Here is a 25,513-nt window from a genome sequence, read left to right as displayed (position 1 = left end):
AGGGTTCGTCGGCCACTGAAAAAATTGTGGCTATTTCAACAGACCTCGGTGAAGGTCCAAAAAAAGAGCTAGATGAACCAGAACCTTTGTGATATGTGATGAGTTTCCCCACCAAGCCCAAAGCTTTCAACCAACAACTAAACTGACGATCATCAATTGGATCAGAATCAATCTTAGACGGACAGCCGCAGACGGCATGGCCTACCCAGCAACAGAAATAACAGAGCGAAGGGAGACGTTTATAACGCAATTTCATCCATTTCTATTTAGCCTCATGAATAATTTTGAGACCTCGTCAAATGGCTTTGACACATCCACACCAACCCAGATACGGAGATAATAGCCACCAAAAAAACCAAGATCCCGAACTTCAACCTTTTCACATGATAGAAAGGAGGATGCCAATTCCTTTACCACCACTTCAGTCGTTAGATCGAAGGGGACGTTGGTAATCCGGATCCAAAAGGGAATATGCCAGAAGGAGTCTGGGCAGAATCGAAACTTCGACGACCATTGTTGAACGGATATGAGGTCTCCATCAAAACTCCAGGGCCTATTGCGCAAAATCCACTTACTATCCTCTTTAGAATGAATAAGGAATTGAAACATAAAATCTTTAATTTAGTATAACTGGAGACCTTCACAATCCCATGCCTCGCTAAGTGCCTTCCACATCCCAAAAAACTTCACCGGTTTATCGGAGAAAAGTTTCCTAACCAGACTATGAGCACAGAGTTAGAGACCCTCTAAATCCACCGTATCGGCAATCATGATTTCTTACTCTTCCTCTTCCGAGAGTTTGCAGAAATCCAATTGATTTGCCAAATTGTCCTCCATAATGAGAAATCCTAACTTGACAGAACCAAGAACCGGTGAAAAACCAAATCTTGTGACAGGGCAAGGAACCTATTTTAGAACCTCACGATTTCGCCGTAGGAGAAACTAGAGGAGAAAGCCCTTAAAAAGAGAAAGAAACCCTAGAAAACTAGAGAGAGAAAAACGTGCTAGTCATTCCAAAAAGGTACAGTATTCAATTTGTATAATTAATGTCCTTCTCAAATTTGGTAAGATGGTTTTGATAAAGATAATTATATAATTGATGAGCATTGAAAAGTGCGTATTTAAACCCCTTAAGCTTAAGTATTCTAGGACCTTTATCTATCTTATTTTACCGTTTTGTATTGATTTCGTGTTATTTCCATTTTCAGGTACTTATCCCCAAAATAAGCTAAGTGAGCCAAATGAGAGCATAATTGAAGCAATTCTGGGATGAATCAAAGAAAGGAGCAAAGTAAAGCAAAAGGAAGCAAAGGTGGAATTTCAGTAACTTCGATCGATCTTAAGAAAAATTTGATCAATCCAACTTTCATCGATCTCAGCACTTCAAGATGGATCTGAGCCATGTTTGTCCCTATTCAAAGATCTCAAAAGTTCGATCGATCCAACTTCCTTCTCTGATCGATCGAACATTCTTGTCCCTATCCAAATGATTGATCTTATCCAGTTGTACCACCTTACCAACCACTTTTGTCCTTTTCCAAAAATATCTTCAAAATATCTCAGATTTGTTTTTATCCAAAAAGGCGCCGCCATTGAGGATCGATCCAACTTTAAATGCAAAACCGTTATAGGAGTTGCAGACATTCTGGTAATGAAGGAGAAGGACTCCATCTTCAGGACGCCTGGTCCAGCGGTTTAGCCGGAGAACGGATCACCGAGGATGGGATATTGTAATACGCCTATATTTTAGAGTAATTATTTAATTAAATTAATTGCCTTTAAATGCGTTTATTAGATTTATTTGTTTTAAATAAAATTATATGTTTATGTATTTTAAATTAAATTATTTTTTATTTGAATTATTGATATGATAATTGCATGTGTGTATGCACTTGATTGTTGATTGACTTGTTGGTGTGTTAATTTTATTTGTATGGTATGACTTGGTTGTTAATTCTTGTTTGTTTATTTGCTACATGTATTTAGTTGTTTTATTATTAAGTATTTATTTATTTAATTTTTTGTTTAAGTAATGGACTGGGTTTGGATTATTTGGACCTAAGGATTTGGGTGTTTGGCTAGAGAATGAAGCCTTAAAGGATTTAGGATGATTTAAAGGCCCATGGATTTATGTATGAATATATATACTAATAGATGTAATATATATATATATATATATATATATATATATATATATATATTATGCATTTTAAATGAATTATATATATATATATTTATATAGAGAGTTATATATTTATAGTAAGTATATATATATATGTATAGGACTATATGCATATATGATAAGTATCAGTTAAAGAAGGAGTTATAAATATATATTACATAATATATATATATTTATATTTATATTTATATGTGTTATGTATTTGAATATAGTTACAATCCTACATGGATGAGGAGTTAGTTGCCTATATATATTAATTATATTTTTATTATGGGAGGATATATATAATAAATAATTGTGTATGTATATATATATAAGTGAGATGTCGAGAATGAGCGAGAGAGAGATGCCGAAAGATTGTGGGTGGCTGAAAAGAAAAGAAAAGAAGAAAGGAAAAAGTAAGAAGGGAAGGGAGGCCGAGTATGGTACAGACCGGACCTATGGAGGACGACATCGACGAGTGGAGTTGTAGAACGATTCTGAATTGGGAAGCTTGCGACGTCGACCTAAACATAGGATAAATGCATGAAAAGAAATTGACATATATATATATATGATTATGTTTAATCATGTTATATGGCCTCAGTAATTATGGATCTGATTGCGATTTTAGCCAATTATATCGTACGACGTGTTTATATCGTACATTATATGATGTGTTCCATATCCAATAATTGTTTTAGCCAATTTGAATAATGTTTTATTGGTTGGATGTTAGCCAAATAATTCTAAATATTTATATTTAACGTGTAACGTGTTATTTGGATATTGGTTATAAACACTTTTGTACTGTGACGGCCTTAGTTTTTAGGCCAGTGCGTCTTGTGATGAACTGAACGTAGATCCGATAACGAATCTAGAATGCGGAAGCAAAAGTAGAACACAAGTCTATAGAGATACAATACGTCTCTAATAAACCAAAGTGACCTTCCAGGAGTCCACGAAACTCATCGAGAACTAACGCAGAAGAAAAAGATCAAAAATAGACCAAGTATGCCTCCAAGGGCAAAATAGTCTTTTCACATGAAATAAAGGTCTAGAGAGATGTATGTCATCCTTAAGACACGAAAGTGGCTTCCCCGAGGAGTCCTGAGACTCAAAGAAAGCAAGAAGGGAACAAGGTTTTCAAAAACTTACAAGAAATGGACCAAGGGTAAAATGGTCATTTTACCTAGGAATGGGTGCCACCGTGCACACCATTGGAAAAAAAATGAAAAATTAATCAAGATGGACTCAAGAATCGCATGATTCGGAGTCCAGACGAAGGAGAAACGATATGACGAAGAAAAATGAGCACTTAAGGCTAAAAGGGTAAATTGGTAATTATCCATGAATATTTGGGTGTAACCGAGTATACCGTTGGATAGACGACGAAAAATTAGTCAAGTTCAAAAAAGTTCACTCAATTTGGAGTCCGGATAACAAAGTTATGATCAAATGAAAAAAAGATGCAAATCAGGACCATTTAATCGATTAGATGATCCATCTAATCGATTAGATGCCAAAACAAAATGTGGAAATCCCACGGAAGACCATCTAATCGATTAAATGGCTTATCTAATCGATTAGATGAGGCTGACAGCAAGCAAAAATCTTCTTCCAGAAAATTGAATTTGAAATGGGGTTTTAGTGTCCGAGATGACATTTTTTGGAAAAACACAAAGAAAAAACCCCCCTTAAAATCACATTTTCTACATGACCATATCAAGAGAAGTTTATTTTTCAAGTGAAATACCCGAAATGCCCTCAAAATCGGATTATGCAATAAAAATACAAAATGAGTCCATAGGAAGCTCAAATCACCAAGGATGAGGTTTTTCTTAAAAATGATCATGCACGCAAACGTAACTTACCTATTAGGACGTGTTACAATGGTCCATGACTTAAAAATACCGATGGTGCAAAATCCGACCCCCCAACGGCCAAAAAGGCAAAAATGCACATGAAATGGTAAATTTGAAAACCAAAATTGACAAATTATTTCAAATTACTATTTGGCCCTTGGCCACACTTCAAACATGATTAATGAGACCCTATGAAAGAATAAAAATGGAATTCCCACACCTAATGCAAAAGTAATGAAGCAATGACTTGGCATTTTTCAATGTTTTTATAATATTCCATGAAGTCAAAATTTACATAGGATGCAAAATACATGTCATTGGCCTCTGGCCTCATCTCATACATGTCAAATACATTATAAAAGGTTTACTCATGTATACATTACGTATATGGAATCAAGGATACAAGTTTTGACATATAAGGCTACAAATGGCATTTAAAGCTAACCTTTTCAAGAATTAAAACCTTTAAGTCTACTATCATCCAAGCAATGATAAACATTACGAACCAAGTCTTCGTACCTGAACAAAACCCCCAGTAACTTTGGGGTGAGTAAACAAGTTTGCTTGTAGTGAATGAACATGCATAGACTCGATTTCTTCACAGATTTTTACATTAATTTGAAACGATTTAAAAGGATCATGCTACCTAACGTCTATGTCAAAGTGAGACTCAAGGATCATCCTGAGCTACTCATGCAATTGAAACGAACAACGGCATACAAGTATACATACTCAGGTATACAAAATGATGCTAAAACACAATATACAACATATAAGCATACATTTCCAAGTATACTCAACCATATTAAGACAAGTCATGCAATGTCTAAGTATATTCACATAAGTATACATTTAATGTGGAATCTCGTATATTAAGTACACAACACAAGTATACTAAGCTAATAGGATTACACATAAGACAAATATACATGGCACAAGTATATTAAATGCAATCTAAACTCATGGAGCAAGTATACAAGTTCAAGTATACTAAATAGGATTCAAATACCCAAAGTAAACATCAATTCTTAAGCTACAAGTAATCCATGATTAACAACTTGAAATTAAATGCGAAATCAAATAGTGGAAAGACTAGGACATTCGGTCGCTAGACCAAGCAAGTATTTTCGGGTAATTACGACTCACAAGAAACCACCTAGTGCGCACTTATGACTTAGAAGACTCTTGTCTCCGTACTAGAGCCAAACCCTAACCATTAAATAATTATGTCCTTACAAGCTTTCGAAAATCAATAAGTTCAAAACTTATACAAACTCAAATGCAAGTTACCACATTCAATGCACAAGTAAGGTTAAATCCATACAAACTATGTCCTAGAATTCAAGTCTAAATAGCATATGACATGTTATGTCCTCAATATGAAATTTATACATAAAGCAAGAATATCTTACAACAATTGAGCCACACTACCATTCTAAGCCACAAGTACTAAATAAGCTACAATTTAGTAACTATCTTTCAAGGTAAGCAATTGTAATATTCTAAAAAGCTATATACCTACACAAGATATATATTTAAACAAGCTTTACAAGTCAATGATATTCTATATCATGCTAAGTCCAATTACCATTTTAAGGAGCCACAAATACTAATTCTACATCAAGTTAGTAGCATGCTCACAAGATAATTAAACATACTACATTTTAAGAGATTTTCAATCTAATCATGGAAAGTCTCTAAATTTCAAATTAATTTTAAATAACCTCAAATTAATATATGTTAAACAACATAGCATGCTCATTACATATATCAAATCAAAAGAGCAAAATAAGCAAGACTCCATCATGTAGATTTTAATTAATTTAAATGAATTAAATCTCTAATTTTTCAAAAGTTGTTCAAATGATCCTAAATAAATATATAATAAGGACTTAGTTATTGCCATTCCATATATCAAGTCAAAAATGGAATATAAGTATGGTACAATTTAGTAGAATTTAAATTTGAATAATTTAAATCAATTTAAATTCATTAAATCTCTAGATCTGAAAACTCATTTAAATCACCCCAAATTAATATACAACAAAGATCAAGTCATGGCCATGCCATATATCAAGTCTAAAGTGAGTTATATGCAAGTTGCAGTAAATCATATATTTCTCAAATTGATATGAAACATGCATACAACTTGTATTTCACTACAAAAGCAATTAAAATCATTTAGAAAATAAATTATAACACCCCCTACCTCACAAGAGGATTGTTCCTCTTGAATCCAAGACAAATCAACACAAAATGGCAAACCCTTCAAGGGTTATGTAGAGGAGGATGAGGGGAACAAAAAGTATTCCCAAGGTTAAGCTTGGAAATCAATGGAAGGTTCTCAAAAATCTAAGTCAAGGCCTAAGCATCAAGCTTATCTAATGGTGGCTAGGGTTTGTAGGGAGGCAGAAAATGAAATAATAAAATGAAGTGTGAGTGGAGGAAATAGAAATCCTCCATTCACTATGTGATCTTACACCATGGTCAACACACACAAGTTTGGTCCATTGCACAAAAACCCTTCTTTAAAACCATAATCCCAAAGTGGTCCAAAAATAGTTGCAAGACTTAATTTGGAGCATACACTTGTCACTCATCCAAGCCAACAAGTGGTCCAATCCTAGGCCAACAAATGGGTGAATTTCCACCCTCCATGTGTCATCAAACTAAGCCTCCAAGTGGTTCCACCACAATGCCAACAAGTGGCTCCATAGGAGTGTGACAGTTGTCACATTTTCTAAAAATTACAAAAAGGTCCTTTTCCATAATATCTCCCAAATTAAATTGCAAAATGGTCCCTAAGACGAAAAGTAATTACTTTACTTAATTACACTAAAACCCCACAAGTTAAGAATATTATAAAAAAGTTATACGTCCATACCCTTTACAAAAAAAGTAAATACTTAGCATGCTTTTCTAAGAAAGTAAAAATACACATGACATGGAATTTAAATATCGTGGATGCATGCAAAACCGGAATCAAATCCGAACACGAAAAGTGAGATTGTGCCAACAAAGTGACAAACGGGAAAAAGATGAAAAGTGAATAGTGTCGAAAAACGAAAAATATGGAAATGACGTGGTACTTAAAGGAAGTTGTCAATCTAAAGGAAAGAGTCTCAAAAACCATTTTCGAGTACCCGAGACGACACTAAGTGATAAGAAACTGAACTTAGAAAAGAAATTTTTACGAAAAAAATTCATCCGTAAAATTCTGAGGAAAAAGGAAAGGAAGGAAATGACCGGGTTATTACATGTACACTAGATTAGTGGCTGGTCGGTTTTACCACTTTAATATTAACCACTCTAGTAGAGAATGAAAATATTAATATTAAAGTGAATTGTGTAATGTACGTGTTATACTACCCCACAAAAATAAATAAATATAACCTAATCAACTAATAAGTTGTTCATTCATATTTATCATGTTTATTTATGTGGTGTTATTAATGAAATCATAATAAACTGTTTATTTAAATTAATTATATGCTTATAACTTGCATGGAATGCCTATGTATGATTTATCTTAATATTTATTTTAAAAATTTGGTACATGGTTGAATGGAAGGCATGGATGAGTTGTCAAAGGTTTAATATATTGCCTTATTATTTGTTGAATAAATTACATACATTGAAAGTATGGACGAGTTGCTAATTAAAAGTATAAATACATATACTTGTGGAGGCATGGTTGAATTGCCAATATATAAATAAATTTATTTGTAAGGGCATGGTTGCTTTGCCAAAGCATAAATAAATTATTATATGTATTAGATGATTAAATTTACATCTATGATTATTATGTGTATGAGTTAGAGGTGATAGATATTCTTATATTAGAATAATCTAGTGTTTAAAGGTTAGTGTATTATTTTATAATATGAATAAAATAATATTGGTGAAGACATGGACGATTTGTAACGGTATGGATCTTTGCTATGTGATTTAAATAAATAAAATCTTACATTGATGGGTTTTGAGTTTTGGATTAAAGGAAACATTCCTTCAATTGTTATTTATTATTTAAATGGTTAATTAATTGTTTAAAAATAAAGTTAAGGTTAAAGGAGTTTTACTTAAAAAGGAGAAAGGTAATTGATGATTGGATTGCGTATGATTATGATTAAATCCTTACTTAATGGTTTTAAAAATTAATGAATAAATTAATGGATGTGACTATTATATTATATATAATTATTTAATTATATATATGTGTATCATCTTATATTAAATGTTAAAACTTTAATTATGATGATTTTGGTTAGAGATGTTTTATTTATCGATTTTCAGAAGCTTGGTAGAGGGAACTTGCTCACGATTTATTTTTTAGGTTATTAGTTATTAGAAGTTTCAGTCTCGAGGTTGAGGATCCGCAACTAGAAGACTGTCATTCATTTACTCATCTTGTTTACTTTTAAGTAGTATTGTTATTTATTGTTATGTGTTATGTATAAACTGGTGGATTAATAGTTTATGATTTAGGGGTCCTTGACTTAGAGGATTCCCGAGTTGTATTTTAGAATTTTAAATTTATAGAATTTATTTTTGTAAATCAGGTTTTATTTTATTAATAGAATTTCGTTCAGCGATTTATTCATTCGTTTTATTCTTCTTATATTCTGTGTTCATTTAAATACTAAATTGTTTTGATATCCTCCGGTCTTCGGGTGTGGGTCTGGCTAACCTACACGTGGAATTCAGGGGTATCACAGATATCCTATTCCGCTGTAATTCTCGGGGCATTAAAGGAGTTTGAAATTGAAGATAAAAGTAGTTTAGCCCTGATTGCTTCCAATGTTTGATGGAGCAAGGTGTTGGCTGAAAGGGATTTGTGCTTGTAGATTCATCGGTTTTTCTCTATCCAAATGTGATAAACCAGGGTTGCCAAACTCATTTTGGATATTGAGTTGCTGTGAAATTTGGAGATGCCTTTCCAGTGGTATGATGCCCAGTATATGAGCTCTGACTATGAGGATGGGTTAATGTGAAACCCACTACGTGCTTGGAGAAATACCCACAGAGGTTTGATAAATGAGCATCTAAAGAAGAGGTGGTCATGGGATTCCAACTCAGTGTTACAAAGTATACACATAGTGGCATTGATATGAGCAGTACATCTTCTGTCCAATGTAGGAAATCTTTATTGAATTGCAACCCAAAGGGTGAAAGAGTGCTTTGGAATTGAAGGCATTGTCCAAGCGAGGTGCGGCCATTAGAGGGAACTATAATGCTGAGTGAACTGTTTCATGGTTTAGGAAATAGAAAATTGTCTAGAGGAGGATGGAAGCCACAAGGGTTTATCATAGCTATTAGGCTTTAATGTGGGAAGTGAAGCAGTGCATTGTAGTTGTGGTTGGATATGGGTAATGGAGGATGGGAAAGACCATGAATTATTAGTAATGAAAGTGCATACCTTGGTTTTACTGCTAAACCTTGAGTCAATGATCTGTTGAGGGGAAGCCAGCTGATGAAGATGACCAATGTGGCACCATTGTAAAACCAGAAATTAGAGCTAGAACCATTTCCAATTTTGACAAGAGGCTTCATAACATCTCTGACGCTTAGGAGCTTCTTCTAACTCCAGGAACACTAGCCAGGTACCTTTACTTCTCATAAATTCTTCCCTTGAGTAGGTATGTATTAATCCACTTTACCCACATCATTTCTTTTGAGTTGAGTATGTGCCACAAGTGCTTTATAACAACACTCTCATTCTAAGTGCAGAGGTTGGGTATGCCATGTAATATTTATGATTTTTCCTATTTTCCATTTTCGTGAATTTTTTAATTTTTTCGGGATTTCTTCATTTTTGCCTTGTTTTGTGTGCTAGACCCCGTAGGGTGTTTCAAGTGAGTCCCGAGAGTTGGTTGGGGCAATTCTTTGAGTTTAGGACTCTTAGAAATGCATTATTGTCCATTTGGGCATTTTTTTTTTGTTTTTTGGGCCTGTCGGTCCTGAGCAAGACCTGCAACCAGTATTGTTGTTCACGAAACTCCCTGCCTCAGGCAGGTACAACCACCTGTCTTGATGAGAAAACAAAGGAAGTAACCTATTTTGACCTGCAGATCCTGTATCTCAAGGCGAAAAAGGAATATGTAATGCAGACTATGCAGGGGAAAGGTCCTTTTGTCACGCCCCAAAATCCTAAATACATGAACTCTTATCTCGTATTAAGATTTGACATGACTTTTTTTACACAACCACAACCTCACAATAAAAATAATTAAATAAAGAAGTAGATGTAAACCACCCTCTAATTTATTAAATCGATACAACCATAATATCAAACAACCTTGTCAAAAATAATCCATGATAATTGGACAAAATGAACTAACTCTCAAAAAAAAATATCGTCATTCTTATTACAATGCGAAAATTGAACTAAACCAAGGAATGCGACAACAAGCCAAAATCCATCACCATCATGTAATCCCATCACATTCCTACTCAACGTGTACCTGAAATGTGATAATGGGGTGAGCTCACAAGCTCAGCAATAAATGCTAAACACAATCATCGTTCAGCAATTTAACCTTACCTTATATTCCTGTATATATAAGCAACTCAAATAAGTTCATTATTCAAATTTGTATAACTCAGTTAATTATAAACTTAATAAATAGCTATCTTTTATTTTTTAATAAATCGGCATATCTCACATGAGCCCTGGGCTCCCGTCCAATAAAATGGTGTGAATCGTATAGTCCCTGACTACCAAAAACACACGTGTGGCTCGATTGTACGTCTACTCCCCAGATGATCCCTGATCACGCCCACACAATAAGGGCTCATTAGACCCATGGCCATAATAAATGGGGTAGTGCACTCCCAAATAGGTAGGTCCCTGATCATACCCAAGAGTCATCATAGGGTCAGTCCCTGACTGCCCTCCGACTAATCCAAACTCATCATTATTAATTATAGTGAATTATGAAAGATATCATTAATTAATAATTCAAATTAATAGTTAATGCACCCAAATATCATTTTAATTTGAAACCAGAACCCTAAAGATCCAACTAGTGAGAGTACAAAATTTCTGGACATAGCCTAACATTAGGTAAAATACCCTGCAAAATTTCAGAATTTATATCCTAATAGTTTTTCCGTACTCTCCCTTTTAGTGTTGAGAAATAATATTTTTTTAAGGTTTAATTTGGTAAACTTACCCAATAACATTTAAAATATGGATTTAAAACAAAACTAGATTCATTATGCAAAAATATAATATTCTGGAAAATATAATAATTTTTGAAATGTTTAAAATATTTTTCCTTAATTATTCTAAGTTAAAACTAATAAGAAAAAAGAATTTTAAAAGAAATACTTCTAATTCAGTTGGGCCCGAATGTAGCTTCCCAGATTGGGCCTAGTGTTGACTAACATTAAATTCAACATGGGCTTGACTCTTCCTCACATACCAAGCCCTACAATGACAATGTAGTAACCCAAAAATTGAATTCTTCCTTCCCAATTAAGTAAACCCATATCGAACCAAAACCACTATTTCATTCCAACATCTAATTGACCCAACATTCTATATTAACATTAATTAAGTTCATGACTATTGATTCTGTTTACAGAGTAGAATTATATTCCTTCACAAATTCTATTCATTCAATGCATGTAGAATTTCGTCAATAACAGGTCCCTTCTTTCTTCCTTATCAGGTTTTCATTTAATTATATATATATATATATATATTACATACTATACACATATGCATGCCTATCACCCATAATGAATTAAACAACAATATTGCCACATTGATTCCATACTCAAACATAAACAGAACAATAATCAACGTTTAAATATTCTAAAAATTTAATTTTCTAAGTTCTGTTAATTCATTAATTACGCATGAAACTGCCAATCTATTTTCAACTAACATCTCATTAAAATGCTATTTGTCTTTAACATCACATATAGTGATTAATCAGCACAGTTAACAAAGAAAGTTACAAATATATATAAGTGTACAAAGCAAGATTAACTTGCCTGGTATAAATAATTCTTCCTTCCTACGCGACTTCCCGATTACCGTTCCTTTCCCCGGCTACTGCAAGAAAACACGACGTCAAATCACTCTCTCTGGTCCCTTCTTCTCCCGTTATCGTGCTAGTATCTCTTTCTTTTTTTCTTTTCTTTTCTTTTTTTTTTTTTATATAAATAAAACGTATTAGAGAGTTATAGAGATATAGGGAGTCTGGTGAGATAAATTAATTTTTTTTTAAAATTTAAATTATTTAACAAACTTTATCACAATCACCCGTTTTAAATTAAATCAGAGATAACCATTAAATTATATTAAGTAAATAAATATATGATATAAATATATATATGTATTTTACACGGGTCTTACATTCTACCCTCCTAGAAAGAAATTTCGTCCTCGAAATTTGCGTACCTTATTCGAATAGATGTGGGTACTTTCCCTTCATTTCTGACTCTAGCTCCCAAGTAGCCTCTCTCTCATCCTGATGATTCCACTGTACCTTCACCAGAGGTATCTCTGCTCGCCTCAACTGTTTCACCATACTGTCAATAATGCGAACAGGCGTCTCAACATAGGTCGTATTAGGGCAAATCTGGACCTCTGTGCAGTCAATGGCCTGAGTTTCATCCCTCAAGCACCTCCTCAACATAGAGACATGGAAAACATCGTGAACAGCTGATAGTCTAGGTGGTAGAGCCAATCTATATGCCACCACTCCAGCCCTCTCTGTGATCTCAAAAGGTCCAATGAATCGAGGAGCTAACTTCCCTTTCTTCCTACCAAATCTCGTAATCCCCTTCATTGGTGATACTTTCAAGAACACCAAGTCACCCACACTAAACTCTAAAGCACGACGGCGTCGGTCTGTATAACTCTTTTGTCGACTCTGAGCTGTGCGAAGTCGATCTCGAATGATGGCAACCTTCTCCGTAGTCTCTTGCACCAACTCTGGCCCCAAAAGACTACCATCACCAACCTCAGCCCAACATACAGGTGAACGACAAGGTCTACCATAAAGTGCCTCATATGGTGCCATGCCGATACTAGCCTGATAGGTAGATAATGAGCTGATTTAGTCAATCGGTCCACTATCACCCACACTGTATCATAGTTATGTATCGACCTCGGTAACCCCACAACAAAATCCATCGTCACATGCTCCCATTTCCACTCAGGCACAGGCAAAGGCTGTAATAGTCCTGCTGGTCTCTGGTGCTCAACCTTCACTCGCTGACAAGTTAGACATCTAGATACAAACTCTGCCACATCACGTTTCATGCCTTCCCACCAGAACTGCCTCTTAAGATCATGATACATCTTAGTGCCACCTGAGTGCACTGTGTACCTAGAGTGATGTGCCTCCTCTAAAATCTCTCTCTTGAGGTCTGCTAAGTCTGGAACATATAGCCTACCTCGAAATCTCATACCACCATCAGCTCCATACGTCCAGTCAACATTACCTTCATCATTAACAGCCTCAACTGCTTTGGTCTGTAACCTATCATCTTGAGTCTGAGAGTGAATGATCCGGCTAACCAAAGTAGGTTGTACAGTCAAACTACAAAGAAGAGCCCCTGTACTCTGAGAACTCGGCATGATAGAAAACTCTGCCAATGCCTCTAACATCATCCACTCCTGAATCATCATAAAGGCAACTAATCCTCTCGGTTTTCGACTCAAGGCATTCGCTACCACATTAGCCTTTCCAAGATGATACTGAAGGGTCATATCAAAATCCTTCATCTTCTCCATCCACCTCCGTTGCCTCATATTCAACTCCTTCTGAGTGTAAAGGTATTTGAGGCTCTTGTGATCAGAGAATAACTCAAATTCCTCGCCATACAAGTAATGCCTCTACACCTTCAATGCAAGAACCACTGCTGCCAATTCCAGGTCATGTGTAGGGTAATTTTGCTCATGTAGCTTAAGCTGCCTAGAGGCATACGCTACCACCTTATCATCTTGCATCAATACATAGCCAAGACCCTGATGTGATGCATCTGTGTAGATCACAAATCTCTCACCACTAGCAGGAATGGTAAGAACTGGTGCTGATATCAATCTCGTCTTCAGCTCCTCAAATGCCTGCTCACAGCGGGTGGTCCCAAACAAACTTCACATCCTTCCGAGTTAACCGGGTCAAAGGTGCAGCAATCTTGGAGAAACCCTCAATAAAGCGCCTGTAGTATCCTGCCAGTCCTAAGAAGTTACGAATCTCAGTGACAGTAGTAGGCCGTTTCCAACTCATCACAGCCTCCACCTTGGCAGAATCTACTGAAACTCCATCCTTAGAGATCACATGCCCCAAAAACTGAATCTGCTCCTGCCAAAAGTCACACTTCTCAAACTTAGCATAGAGCTGATGCTCACGCAAAGTCTGAAGTGTAATGCTCAAGTGTCTCTCATGCTCCTCCTTAGTCTTGGAATATATCAGAATGTCATCAACAAATACTACAACAAACTGATCCAAGTAAGGTCGAAACACTCGGTTCATCAAATCCATAAAAGTTGCCGGAGCATTAGTCAACCCAAAAGGCATGACTAAAAACTCATAGAGGCCATAACGAGTCTTGAAGGCAGTCTTAGGAATATCCTCCTCCTTAATCCTCAGTTGATGGTATCCAGTCCTCAAGTCAATCTTAGAAAACAACTGCGCCCCTCTAAGTTGATCAAACAAATCATTAATGCGTGGCAATGGGTACTTATTCTTAATAGTGACCTTATTCAGCGCACGGTAGTCAACACATAAGCGGAGTGACCCATCTTTCTTCTTGACAAATAAAACAGGTGCTCCCCAAGGTGATGTGCTAGGTCGAATAAACCCCCCGATCTTGCAACTCTTGAGTCTATTTCTTCAACTCACTTAATTCAACTGGCGCCATTCTGTAGGGTGCCCTAGAGATAGGTGAAATACCAGGAGTGAGGTCGATGCAAAAATCCACTGCCCTCCTAGGAGGCAAACTCGGAATATCCCGAAACACATCTGCATACTCTGACACTGTAGGCAACTGCTCTATAGTCATGCATTGCTCAACCACCTCGATGTGGGCCAGAAATCCCATAGTCATGGTGCCCTCAAACTCCCCACACTTATATCGAGAAGGTAACTGTCCCGGAACTGAGAATACAATAATCTTCTCATGGCAGTCCAACTAAGCATGATATATAGCCAACCAATCCATACCCAGTATAGCATCAAATTCTCTCATACGTAATACTATTAAATCAATAGGATACTCCAACTCCCCAATTGTAACAGGGCAAGCACGACATATTCTATCAAGTGTCGTCGCGCTCCCGAGTGGAGTTGTAATAGATAAGGCATTACTTATATGTCCAGGTTCTAATCCCAGTGTATCCACAAATGATAGTGTAATAAAAGAATATGAAGAACCTGAATCAAATAGTACTCTAGCTATACTGTCATAAATAGTAAGTGTACCTTCCACTGCTGGTGGTGCACGATCCTGTCTCCTATCTGGAACAACTGCATAAACCCTTGCACCTCCTTGTTGCTGTGATGCCTGACCTTTTGTTTGTTATTCTTGTGAGGCTTGGGATAATTACGAGCCAAATGTCCTTACTCACGACAATTGTAGCAATGCCTGCTGAACTGATATGGCTGTGCACCATGAGGTGTGGCTGGTACTACAGCTGTGGATTGCTCACCTTCACCAACTCTCTGCCATTTCCCTGCTCGCCAATCTTGTCTGCCTCTCTGCCAAGACTGACCCTGCCAGTTTCTTTGAGTTTGCTGCTGTTGACCCATCTGATTTTGTTGAGAGCTGCTCTGATTCTGTTAAGAGCTGCTAGCCCCCTTACTTTTCTGCTCTGCCCTACGCTCCTTCTGTTTTTGAAAGGCAATGTTATTATTCTCCTCTACTGCCATAGCACATTCCACCACTCTAGCATAAGTGTCAAAACGATGACCCACCACAAACTTCTTCACATAAGAGACCAATCCTCGCTCAAACTTTCTAACCTTGTGTAACTCATTCGCAATAATGTGAGGAGCGAATCGGGATAGCTCTGTAAACTTCCTCTCGTACTCACTAATTGACATCTCATTATTCTGTTCCAGCTGCGTGAACTCTGCTGCCTTTTTCTCCTTCATTGATTGTGGAAAGTATTTGTCATTGAACCGAGTTTTAAAATCATCCCAGGTCATAGTTGTAATGTCCACAACCATCCTGGTCTCTGACTGCCACCACTGGCGCGCCTCACCAGACTAAAGAAATGCACCAATCTTCCTTTTCTGCACCTCAGTGCAGTCCATCATCTCAAAATACTTTTCCATATCTTCAATCCACTTCTCAGCATCAAGGGGAACGGTAGCTCTAGCAAATTTAACAGCCCCCAATTTGCGGATATCTCTGATAAATCCAATCATAGGATTCGGCACATGAGGTGCATCCTCCAACTGAACATCGTCATGGTTAACACCACCACGACCAACACCTCCCTGAACTCTGCCTCTAGCAGGTCGTCCTCTGCCTCTTCCAGCTCCTGACATCCTATTTTCAGTAAAGAATGTCAATGATAAGCCTCATAAGTAATTTATACTTAAACTGGAGCATGGTAAGAGAGCAATAATTCGTATAAGTATATGCTCCTATTCTTACTATCACTTTTCTTAGCCAGGTAATTCTTAACCTAGGCTCTGATACCAAACTGTCACGCCCCAAAATCCTAAATACATGAACTCTTGTCTCGTATTAAGATTTGGCATGACTTTCTTTACACAACCACAACCTCACAATAAAAATAATTAAATAAAGAAGTAGATGTAAACCACCCTCTAATTTATTAAATCGATATAACCATAATATCAAACAACCTTGTCAAAAATAATCCATGATAATTGGACAAAATGAACTAACTCTCAAAAAAAAATATCGTCATTCTTATTACAATGCGAAAATTGAACTAAACCAAGGAATGCGACAACAAGCCAAAATCCATCACCATCATGTAATCCCATCACATTCCTACTCAACGTGTACCTGAAATGTGATAATGGGGTGAGCTCACAAGCTCAGCAATAAATGCTAAACACAATCATCGTTCAGTAATTTAACCTTACCTTATATTCCTGTATATATAAGCAACTCAAATAAGTTCATTATTCAAATGTGTATAACCCAGTTAATTATAAACTTAATAAATAACCATCTTTTATTTTTTAATAAATCGGCATATCTCACATGAGCCCCGAGCTCCCGTCCAATAAAATGGTGTGAATCGTATAGTCCCTGACTACCAAAAACACACGTGTGGCTGGATTGTACGTCTACTCCCCAGATGATCCCTGATCATGTCCACACAATAAGGGCTCATTAGACCCATGGCCATAATAAATGGGGTAGTGCACTCCCAAATAGGTAGGTCCCTGACCATACCCAAGAGTCATCATAGGGTCAGTCCCTGACTGCCCTCCGACTAATCCAAACTCATCATTATTAATTATAGTGAATTAGGAAAGATATCATTAATTAATAATTCAAATTAATAGTTAATGCACCCAAATATCATTTTAATTTGAAACCGGAACCCTAAAGATCCAACTAGTGAGAGTACAAAATTTCTGGACATAGCCTAACATTAGGTAAAATACCCTGCAAAATTTCAGAATTTATATCCTAATAGTTTTTCCGTACTCTCCCTTTTAGTGTTGAGAAATAATATTTTTTTAAGGTTTAATTTGGTAAACTTACATAATAACATTTAAAATATGGATTTTAAACAAAACTAGATTCATTATGCAAAAATATAATATTCTGGAAAATATAATAATTTTTGAAATGTTTAAAATATTTTTCCTTAATTATTCTAAGTTAAAACTAATAAGAAAAAAGAATTTTAAAAGAAATACTTCTAATTCAGTTGGGCCCGAATGTAGCTTCCCAGATTGGGCCTAGTGTTGACTAACATTAAATTCAACATGGGCTTGACTCTTCCTCACATACCAAGCCCTACAATGACAATGTAGTAACCCAAAAATTGAATTCTTCCTGCCCAATTAAGTAAACCCATATCTAACCAAAACCACTATTTCATTCCAACATCAATTGACCCAACATTCTATATTAACATTAATTAAGTTCATGACTATTGATTCTATTTACAGAGTAGAATTATATTCCTTCACAAATTCTATTCATTCAATGCATGTAGAATTTCGTCAATAACAGGTCCCTTCTTTCTTCCTTATCAGGTTTTCATTTAATTATATATATATATATATATATATATATATATATATATATATATATATTACATACTACACACATATGCATGCCTATCACCCATAATGAATTAAACAACAATATTGCCACATTGATTCCATACTTAAACATAAACAGACCAACAATCAACATTTAAATATTCTAAAAATTTAATTTTCTAAGTTCTGTTAATTCATTAATTACGCATGAAACTGCCAATCTATTTTTAACTAACATCTCATTAAAATGCTATTTGTCTTTAACATCACATATAGTGATTAATCAGCACAGTTAACAAAGAAAGTTACAAATATATATAAGTGTACAAAGGAAGATTAACTTGCCTGGTATAAATAATTCTTCCTTCCTACACGACTTCCCGATTACCGTTCCTTTCCCCGGCTACTGCAAGAAAACACGACGTCAAATCACTCTCTCTGGTCCCTTCTTCTCCCGTTATCGTGCTAGTATCTCTTTCTTTTTTTCTTTTTCTTTTTTTTTTTTTTATATATAAATAAAACGTATTAGAGAGTTATAGAGATAGAGGGAGTCTGGTGAGATAAATTAGTTTTTTTTTTTTTAAATTTAAATTATTTAACAAACTTTATCACAATCACCCGTTTAAATTAAATCAGAGATAACCATTAAATTATATTAAGTAAATAAATATATGATATAAATATATATATGTATTTTACACGGGTCTTACACCTTCCGCCATAGATGACCTGGAGAACTTTCAAGCTCTTTTTCATTTATACGATGCGCCGGATGAGATCATGTTCCAAGCCTTTCCCACAACCCTGAAGCTTTTAGTTGCTTGGTCGAATTTTGGACTCCTGGCCCAATGTATTCTGGTTGGCCTTTTTGTTTGTTTTGTTGACATGTGGCATTTTGTGAGTGGTGTAATTTTTTTCCTTCACAGACTATTGTTACGAGGTTAATGGTGAATTCAATTCCCTAGGCCCCATTCTCTTGATCACTACTCTCATTTAATTTAGGTCTAATTTTAGTTTTAATTTCATTGCAATTTTGAAATAGAAAAAAATAAACATCAATCTCTTCTCTTGAATCAAATCAGAGTTAATTTTACACTTAACAATTTCTCACAGTCGTTGAAGTTTGACACCCTCTTAATATCCCTATCCTACAAGGATTCATACTATTGTGATTGGTTTTATAATTGAATAACTCCATATCTCTGGTGGTCGAGGGTGGTGGGTTGTGGTGATAAATTTTGATTTAGATGGCCGGGGCGGCGGTAGTGGGTGGTGGTGGTAGTTGGAGCTATGATATTATTTCTATTTTTAGAGATAGGGAGAGAAAGAGGTAATAAGGGGTTTATGTGAGGGGTAATTTAGACCCAAATGTATAGGTGTATGTCCAAAACAAAATTACCCTTGTAAAGTTATCATATTTTATAATACATTTTGTTAAAGTGGCACTTTTCATCAATTCTTTTTTGACATGGTTGTATTTGTAAAACATCACAAATAACTTATCATTTATTGATTTTTTTTTTTTTTTTCATATACACTTCACACTATACATCTGGGAATTTTTTGGTGAAAATATGTCAGAATTTAGACTCTAGCCTACTGTACCAATGCTTGTGTTTGCTTCCCAAAAGTTTATTTGAAAAGGGTAACTTATCTATCTCTTTTTTTTTCTTTGATTCAATCACTGATTTTCAAATCCTAAATTTTATTGATTCGAAAAGTTAAAAATTTTGGATCGTTTAAAAGATCAGAATGCTAGTGGGTGAAATACCCTTTCGGGGAAAACGATGAATAACAGTTATATATGGATCTTGAAGCTAGGTTATGATTTTACCTTTAAATATTGGTAATGGGGTTGGTTTTTGCTAGGCTAGAGGTGAAGGCAATAGTGCCGATCATGATCTCGCTGGAGAAGATTGGTCCCTCGGTGGTTCGTCAGGAAAAAATGGTGTTTCACCTGAATATCACTTGGTGGATCGCCGAAAAAAATGATGTTTCACCGGAATATCATTAGGCGGGTCGCTGAAGAGAGTGTTAGAGAGATAGAGAGAGAGGAATAGGTAATGGAGAACTTTTTAAAAGGTAGGGGTAATTTTGCCCTAATTGTATTAGTATTTGTATGATTTTGTATAAGTTGTATTTGTAATTTCATTATGTTAAATGGCTTTATACACCTATTCCTTTTTAATACCGTCACTTCTTTAATTATGGCCTAAAGAGAATCAGTTAAAACTAGGATTTTATGATGAAAAGACTGATATCGAAGCATATAGAGTCGTTGTCGGTCATTCAAAGCAAGTCGAGAGCTTAAATGGTGAAGTTTGGAAGAATTCAAGTACCAAAGCTCGAGCCCTGCAAGAAAAAGAAGAAAAATCAACAAGGCATTGAAGCTCGAGCCATGTACCTTCAGAGCTCGAGCCCTACTCAGTGGTGCTCGAGCCTAACCTCAGGGTGCTCGAGCCATGGCCCTCAAGCTCTAGCATGAGGCATCAGAATTTGAAGAGTTGATTTTAAAGGAAAACCAATCTCCCAAGGCCTCGTGCCAGACCTCAAGGATCGAACACCATCATTCAAAGCTCGAGCCTTGAGTACCTAAAGCTCAAGCTTGGTACCTAAAGCACGAGTCCTAAGAAGCTTGGATCAAGCAATGTTAAAGGAAGAGAACCCTAAAATATTATAAGTGTTAATAGTTGAAGAAATTTGACTAAGTATGAAATTGGAGATCGAGCACCATCTTTTGAAGCTCGAGCAATAAATCAATGGAACTCGAGCATTGTTCCTAAAGCTCGAGCCTGAGCCCCAAAGCTCGAGCTCTACTTCTTAAGCTCGAGCCTTCTAGATGGGCCAGAAGACCTAAAAGTCCACCAAACCTTTATTTCACTCCAGATGGGATTATTCTTTTCGAAGTCATATTTCACTCCAGATGGGCCAGAAGACCTAGAAGTCCACCAAACCTTTATTTTCTTCTATAAAAGAAGACACAGGCCTTGATAGAAGAACTCTCTTTTTTTTTTTTTTTTTTGTATTATTCAAAAGGTTGATATTATAGTGGCGGCTTTTAGGGTTTACATAACCTTAGAAGGTGAAGATCCTGAGAAGAGAAGTGTTGTCCATGACGATGAAGACGACCACAACACAGATGATATTCGGCATAGTCATGAGTAGCTAATTCCTCTCTTAGCGCACTGATGTAACCCGATCTAAGTACTATGGTTTGATTGTTTTAACTCTAGGATATTTTTAATATATATTATGTTTCTGATTACAAGACTATGAGTAATTGAGACAACTCAGTAGATTTTAATGTTTTAAATAGTTTTTGAATTGTTATTACCTTGTCTTAAAAATAACTGTTCGTATTCTATTCTCAACCCATTCTTATTGGACAGTATCTGGTGGAGCCCTGCTGGATATAAGAATGGACGTCATGTAATGGCGTTCCAATGTTTTTTATAACTGAATGTTTTCATAGTCTATGCTTACGAAAGATGGATTGTTTACAAAATTAGTTAAAGTAATTAAAGCAAGTAGGTGGATAGTCCATGTTAACTGCAATACCCTTAATTTTAAAAGGATAGTCTCGACATTTTAGTTATTGTTTTATTGCATTTTTATTTGATTGTTTGCTTTGAGTTAATTGGTTAATTGTATTATTTATTTCATTTAATTGAATTAATTATTTTAATTGTTTAAATGGTGTAATTAAATTGTGTGTTTTATTTAAATGAATTCATTGGTTGATTTGATTCAATTAGTTTTATTAATTACTAAAATAGATTAGGGTTTTACATGTCTAGGTAATCACGTATTGGGTATAGCTGACTTAATTATAAATTTAATTTTTGTATTTTCCTTCTCTGAGCATAATTAGGATTAGGGTTTATGGTTTTCTTAAGCCTATAAATACATAAGTACGTCTGTCTAGGGTTGGGAAAACCCTATTCATGTACAAAGAGATTTGAGAGGAAAACAGAGAGGGATTTGAGAGATAACCAGGGAGGCTAAAGGAGGAAGGAAGGGATTACTTCTGGATTGAATCAAGAGCAATGGAGGTGTTGAACAACAATCTAGAATTTGTCGGAAAACTCAGAGATGGTGTTTTAAGGTTTCAAAACTGAAACCGAATGCAAGTTCTTATTCTAACTCCTTCCCTTAGACTTGTGTTCTGTGCATGCCTAGGTAGTCTCTAGGGTTTAAATTGATGTTAAAATATATCTTTTAAGCATGTTTGAACTGTATTGAATTGCGTTGAATAAAACTGGTTTGTAGTTGAATGAAGTTTCTAATTAAATCTTGCTGTCGTTGGTTTTAAACTTGTCTTTAATTCATGTCATTGATGCATATCTTATAATTAATCTAGGACAGAGATTGAACCCTAAGATATGAATATAAGTAGTACAGAGGGGTTACACATCGCCGGAGGCGAAGAAGATGAACAGAATGGGAAAAACGGCTCCTAGAGAGAGAAAGAGAGCTGGCTCTCTAAAGGAGGGAGCTAGCTACCTCAAAGATAGAGTTGGCTTCCACGAGGATGGAGTCGTCTCCCAAGCCTCTAAAGCCAGCTCCCATATGTGGGGAGCCGGCTCCCATGTGTATGGAGCTGGCTCTCAACTTCTGAGAGCCTGCTCTCGTGTTGTACGTGCATAAATTGGGATTTAAGGTTTTGTTTGGCCGTTTAAAATATTATGAAGTTGTTTAAAATTCAATTGATAGTCTGAATAATTGTTTTGAACATATAAAAATACTTGGAAGCAGTCCTGGAGTAATGTATTAAGGAATGGAGCAACATGAAGTTAAAGGAAAAGCCTACATGTTTAATATTGATTTGTTGATTTATTTACTTACTAAAATTTAGCAAATTTTCTATATATGATTTAATAGTGTTTAATCATAATTCAATAGCGTTATAAGTGTAGTGGATTATCTGAAAATAACTATTCTTGGATTGGATTAAATTGATGTTTTAATTTGTTGTAAGTTGCATAAATTTATGGACCGTTTGGAGGATTTAAATGCTTAGTCTTATTCTAGCAATTTTAAAAGACCGTAATATGATTTTTAAATCTGTATTGGATGCATAATAGGGCCATATACTTATTAAATTTTATTATGCTTATTCTGGACTTTAATTGATGAGCCATTAAATACCGTTCTATCAATTACAGGGATGTTATTCTGGATTCTGGTTGATGAACCATTAAATTTTGTTTCTATCAACTACATGGATTTATGGATTTTATTTGATGTACCGTTTTAAGTGTTGCATCATTTATGGATCATATGCATTATATGCATCGGTATGGGACGGTGGCATATTAGGGATGGGTTGGATCAAAATGCTAATTCCTACCTATTCTTACATATGGAATGGATTAACTAAAACAGTTCAAATTCATGTCTTATCAACTAAAACAGTTGAACGACATATTGGATGTTTGTTTTATATTCTGTATTAGGTAGGATTATTGATGAACGCTGAAAAGTGCGTATTTAAACCCCTTAAGCTTATACATTCTAATACCTTTATCTATTTTACTTTACCGTTTTAAATTGATTTCATATTATTTTCATTTTCAGGCACTTATCCCAAAAATAAGCTAACTCAGCCAAATAAGAGCTTAATTGAAGTAATTCAGGGATTAAACAAAGAAAGGAGCAAAGTGGAGAAAGAAGAAAGCAAATGAAGCCAAAGGTAGGAAGCAGAAAAGTTCGATTGATCCAAGTTCAAGGTTTGATCGATTGAACAATGATCGATCTCAGCACTTCAAAATAGATCAAAGCCTTGGCCCAAAAGCATAAAGTCCAAAAGTTCGATCGATCCAACACCACCCTTCGATCGATCGAACACTTTTGTCCTTATTCAAATGATTGATCCTATCCACAGCTGTACCACCCACTAACCACTTTTGTCCTTTTCCCATAAATATCTCCCAAAATATCTCAGATTTGTCTTTTCCCAAAAAGCTCAACCAGTTGGATCGATCCAGCCTAAGTTTGATGGATCTCAGCCAGTTCGGTCGATTTAAGTCCAAGGTTCGGCGAAAAAGTTAAATTTCCATCTCATTGAAAGTTGTCCTTTATCCAATCATTAGGGAATATTGTGTGCACGACCCCAGCTCATTTTGGGTGTCATTTGACCTACCTATATAAGGATAAGGATTGCTTTTTACAAGAGGGAGCCAATATCTTTTTCATTTTTTCATCTCTTGGAGAGCAAGCTTAGAGGGGGAGCCAATATCATTTTCATTTTTTTATCTTTTGGAGAGCAAGCTTAGAGGAGGAGGAAGCTAGAGACACCATTGGAGTTCTTCATCAACAAAGAGCAGATTTCAACCATGGAGTTAGCCCTTGAGGGTTGGAGCAACATCACCATGAGTGGCTAGACATCATTTTGGGGCTAGAGTTAGCCCCAAGCATGCCTTCTATATCTTAATCTTGTGTATTATTGAGGGATTAGTGTTGTAATTGATGTTTTGACACTTTGATATATATAGATCTTGTTTATTAAATGATTTATGTTGTTTAATGCTTCCAATTGATCATTTCATTCTATCCGTATGTCTATGTATACTAAAGTAGATGGTCATGTGCTTGTCTCTAGATTTTGTATTATTGATGCATGTCTATGTGTATTGATGCTATAGATTTGGAGATTGTCAAAATATAGTGCTTAAAAGAATGCTCTTGTGATTCTCTTGATGGTTCATACTTATTCCTTGATGGATTGTGCCTTTCCCCTAGTTTATTTTCATGCTAGTAGTGTAGATGTAGTGTAGTTGTAGTGTAGTGTTAAATTGGAGGACAATCTATGCTGCTTGTTTGATGATTCAAGCTTTTGAATGTAAGTAGCATATGTCTCTATCTTTGTGTTGTATTTGGATTGTGAGCTTAATGAAAGGATTAATGACTTGTTTTGATCTATTGTTCCTTTCACATGTTGTTTGGACAATATATGCTTCATTGCTTAGATATATTGTGCCTTTCACATGATGTTTAGACAATACATGCTTAACTAGTCATCCTTGCTTATTGAATCAACCAAACACACACACACTAATATTGTAACACACCATTTGCCCTCATTAATCACTTGCCAATGGTATAGAAATGCATTGCTTGGTGGTGATCTCTAAACCTCAAGATCTCTCTCTCTCTCTTACTTACTCTTAATTACATTCTTTTGTTATCACTTAGTTTAATTTAGTTGCTTTCTAATCAACCAACCAACCAATTGTTTAATCATTCGACCTACTAGCCCTAATAAC

At 35.5% G+C, this 25,513-nt stretch overlaps 1 protein-coding gene across 1 annotated transcript; it reads right to left on the bottom strand.

The window, feature by feature from the left end:
* Positions 1–12,437: 12,437 nt before the first annotated feature.
* LOC132270521 (uncharacterized) lies at positions 12,438–13,795 on the bottom strand. Its single transcript, XM_059771696.1, has 3 exons — positions 13,121–13,795; positions 12,806–13,073; positions 12,438–12,751 (listed from the first exon to the last, which is right to left on the bottom strand). The coding sequence occupies exons 1-3, from the start codon at positions 13,793–13,795 to the stop codon at positions 12,438–12,440; spliced, it is 1,257 nt and encodes a 418-aa protein (XP_059627679.1).
* Between the last annotated feature and the right edge of the window lie 11,718 nt (positions 13,796–25,513).

The sequence above is a fragment of the Cornus florida genome, unplaced genomic scaffold (assembly GCF_030987335.1).
Source record: "Cornus florida cultivar Cherokee Brave unplaced genomic scaffold, ASM3098733v1 CherokeeBrave_3.0.0_Hap2_Chr08, whole genome shotgun sequence".
In the NCBI taxonomy this organism is placed as follows: domain Eukaryota; kingdom Viridiplantae; phylum Streptophyta; class Magnoliopsida; order Cornales; family Cornaceae; genus Cornus; species Cornus florida.
The sequence above is the reverse complement of the archived record's forward strand: the minus strand, read 5'-3'. Positions and strand labels throughout refer to the sequence as shown.

What these genes read in the sequence shown, in the direction of transcription:
- LOC132270521 (XM_059771696.1), bottom strand. Translation starts at nt 13,795, where the DNA reads ATGAGGCAACGGAGGTGGATGGAGAAGATGAAGGATTTTGATATGACC. An exon ending in ATAACTATGATACAGTGTGG is followed by an intron (nt 13,074 to 13,120) that starts GTGATAGTGGAC and finishes TCTACCTATCAG; the next exon opens with GCTAGTATCGGCATGGCACC. An exon ending in GAAGGGGATTACGAGATTTG is followed by an intron (nt 12,752 to 12,805) that starts GTAGGAAGAAAG and finishes TTGAGATCACAG; the next exon opens with AGAGGGCTGGAGTGGTGGCA.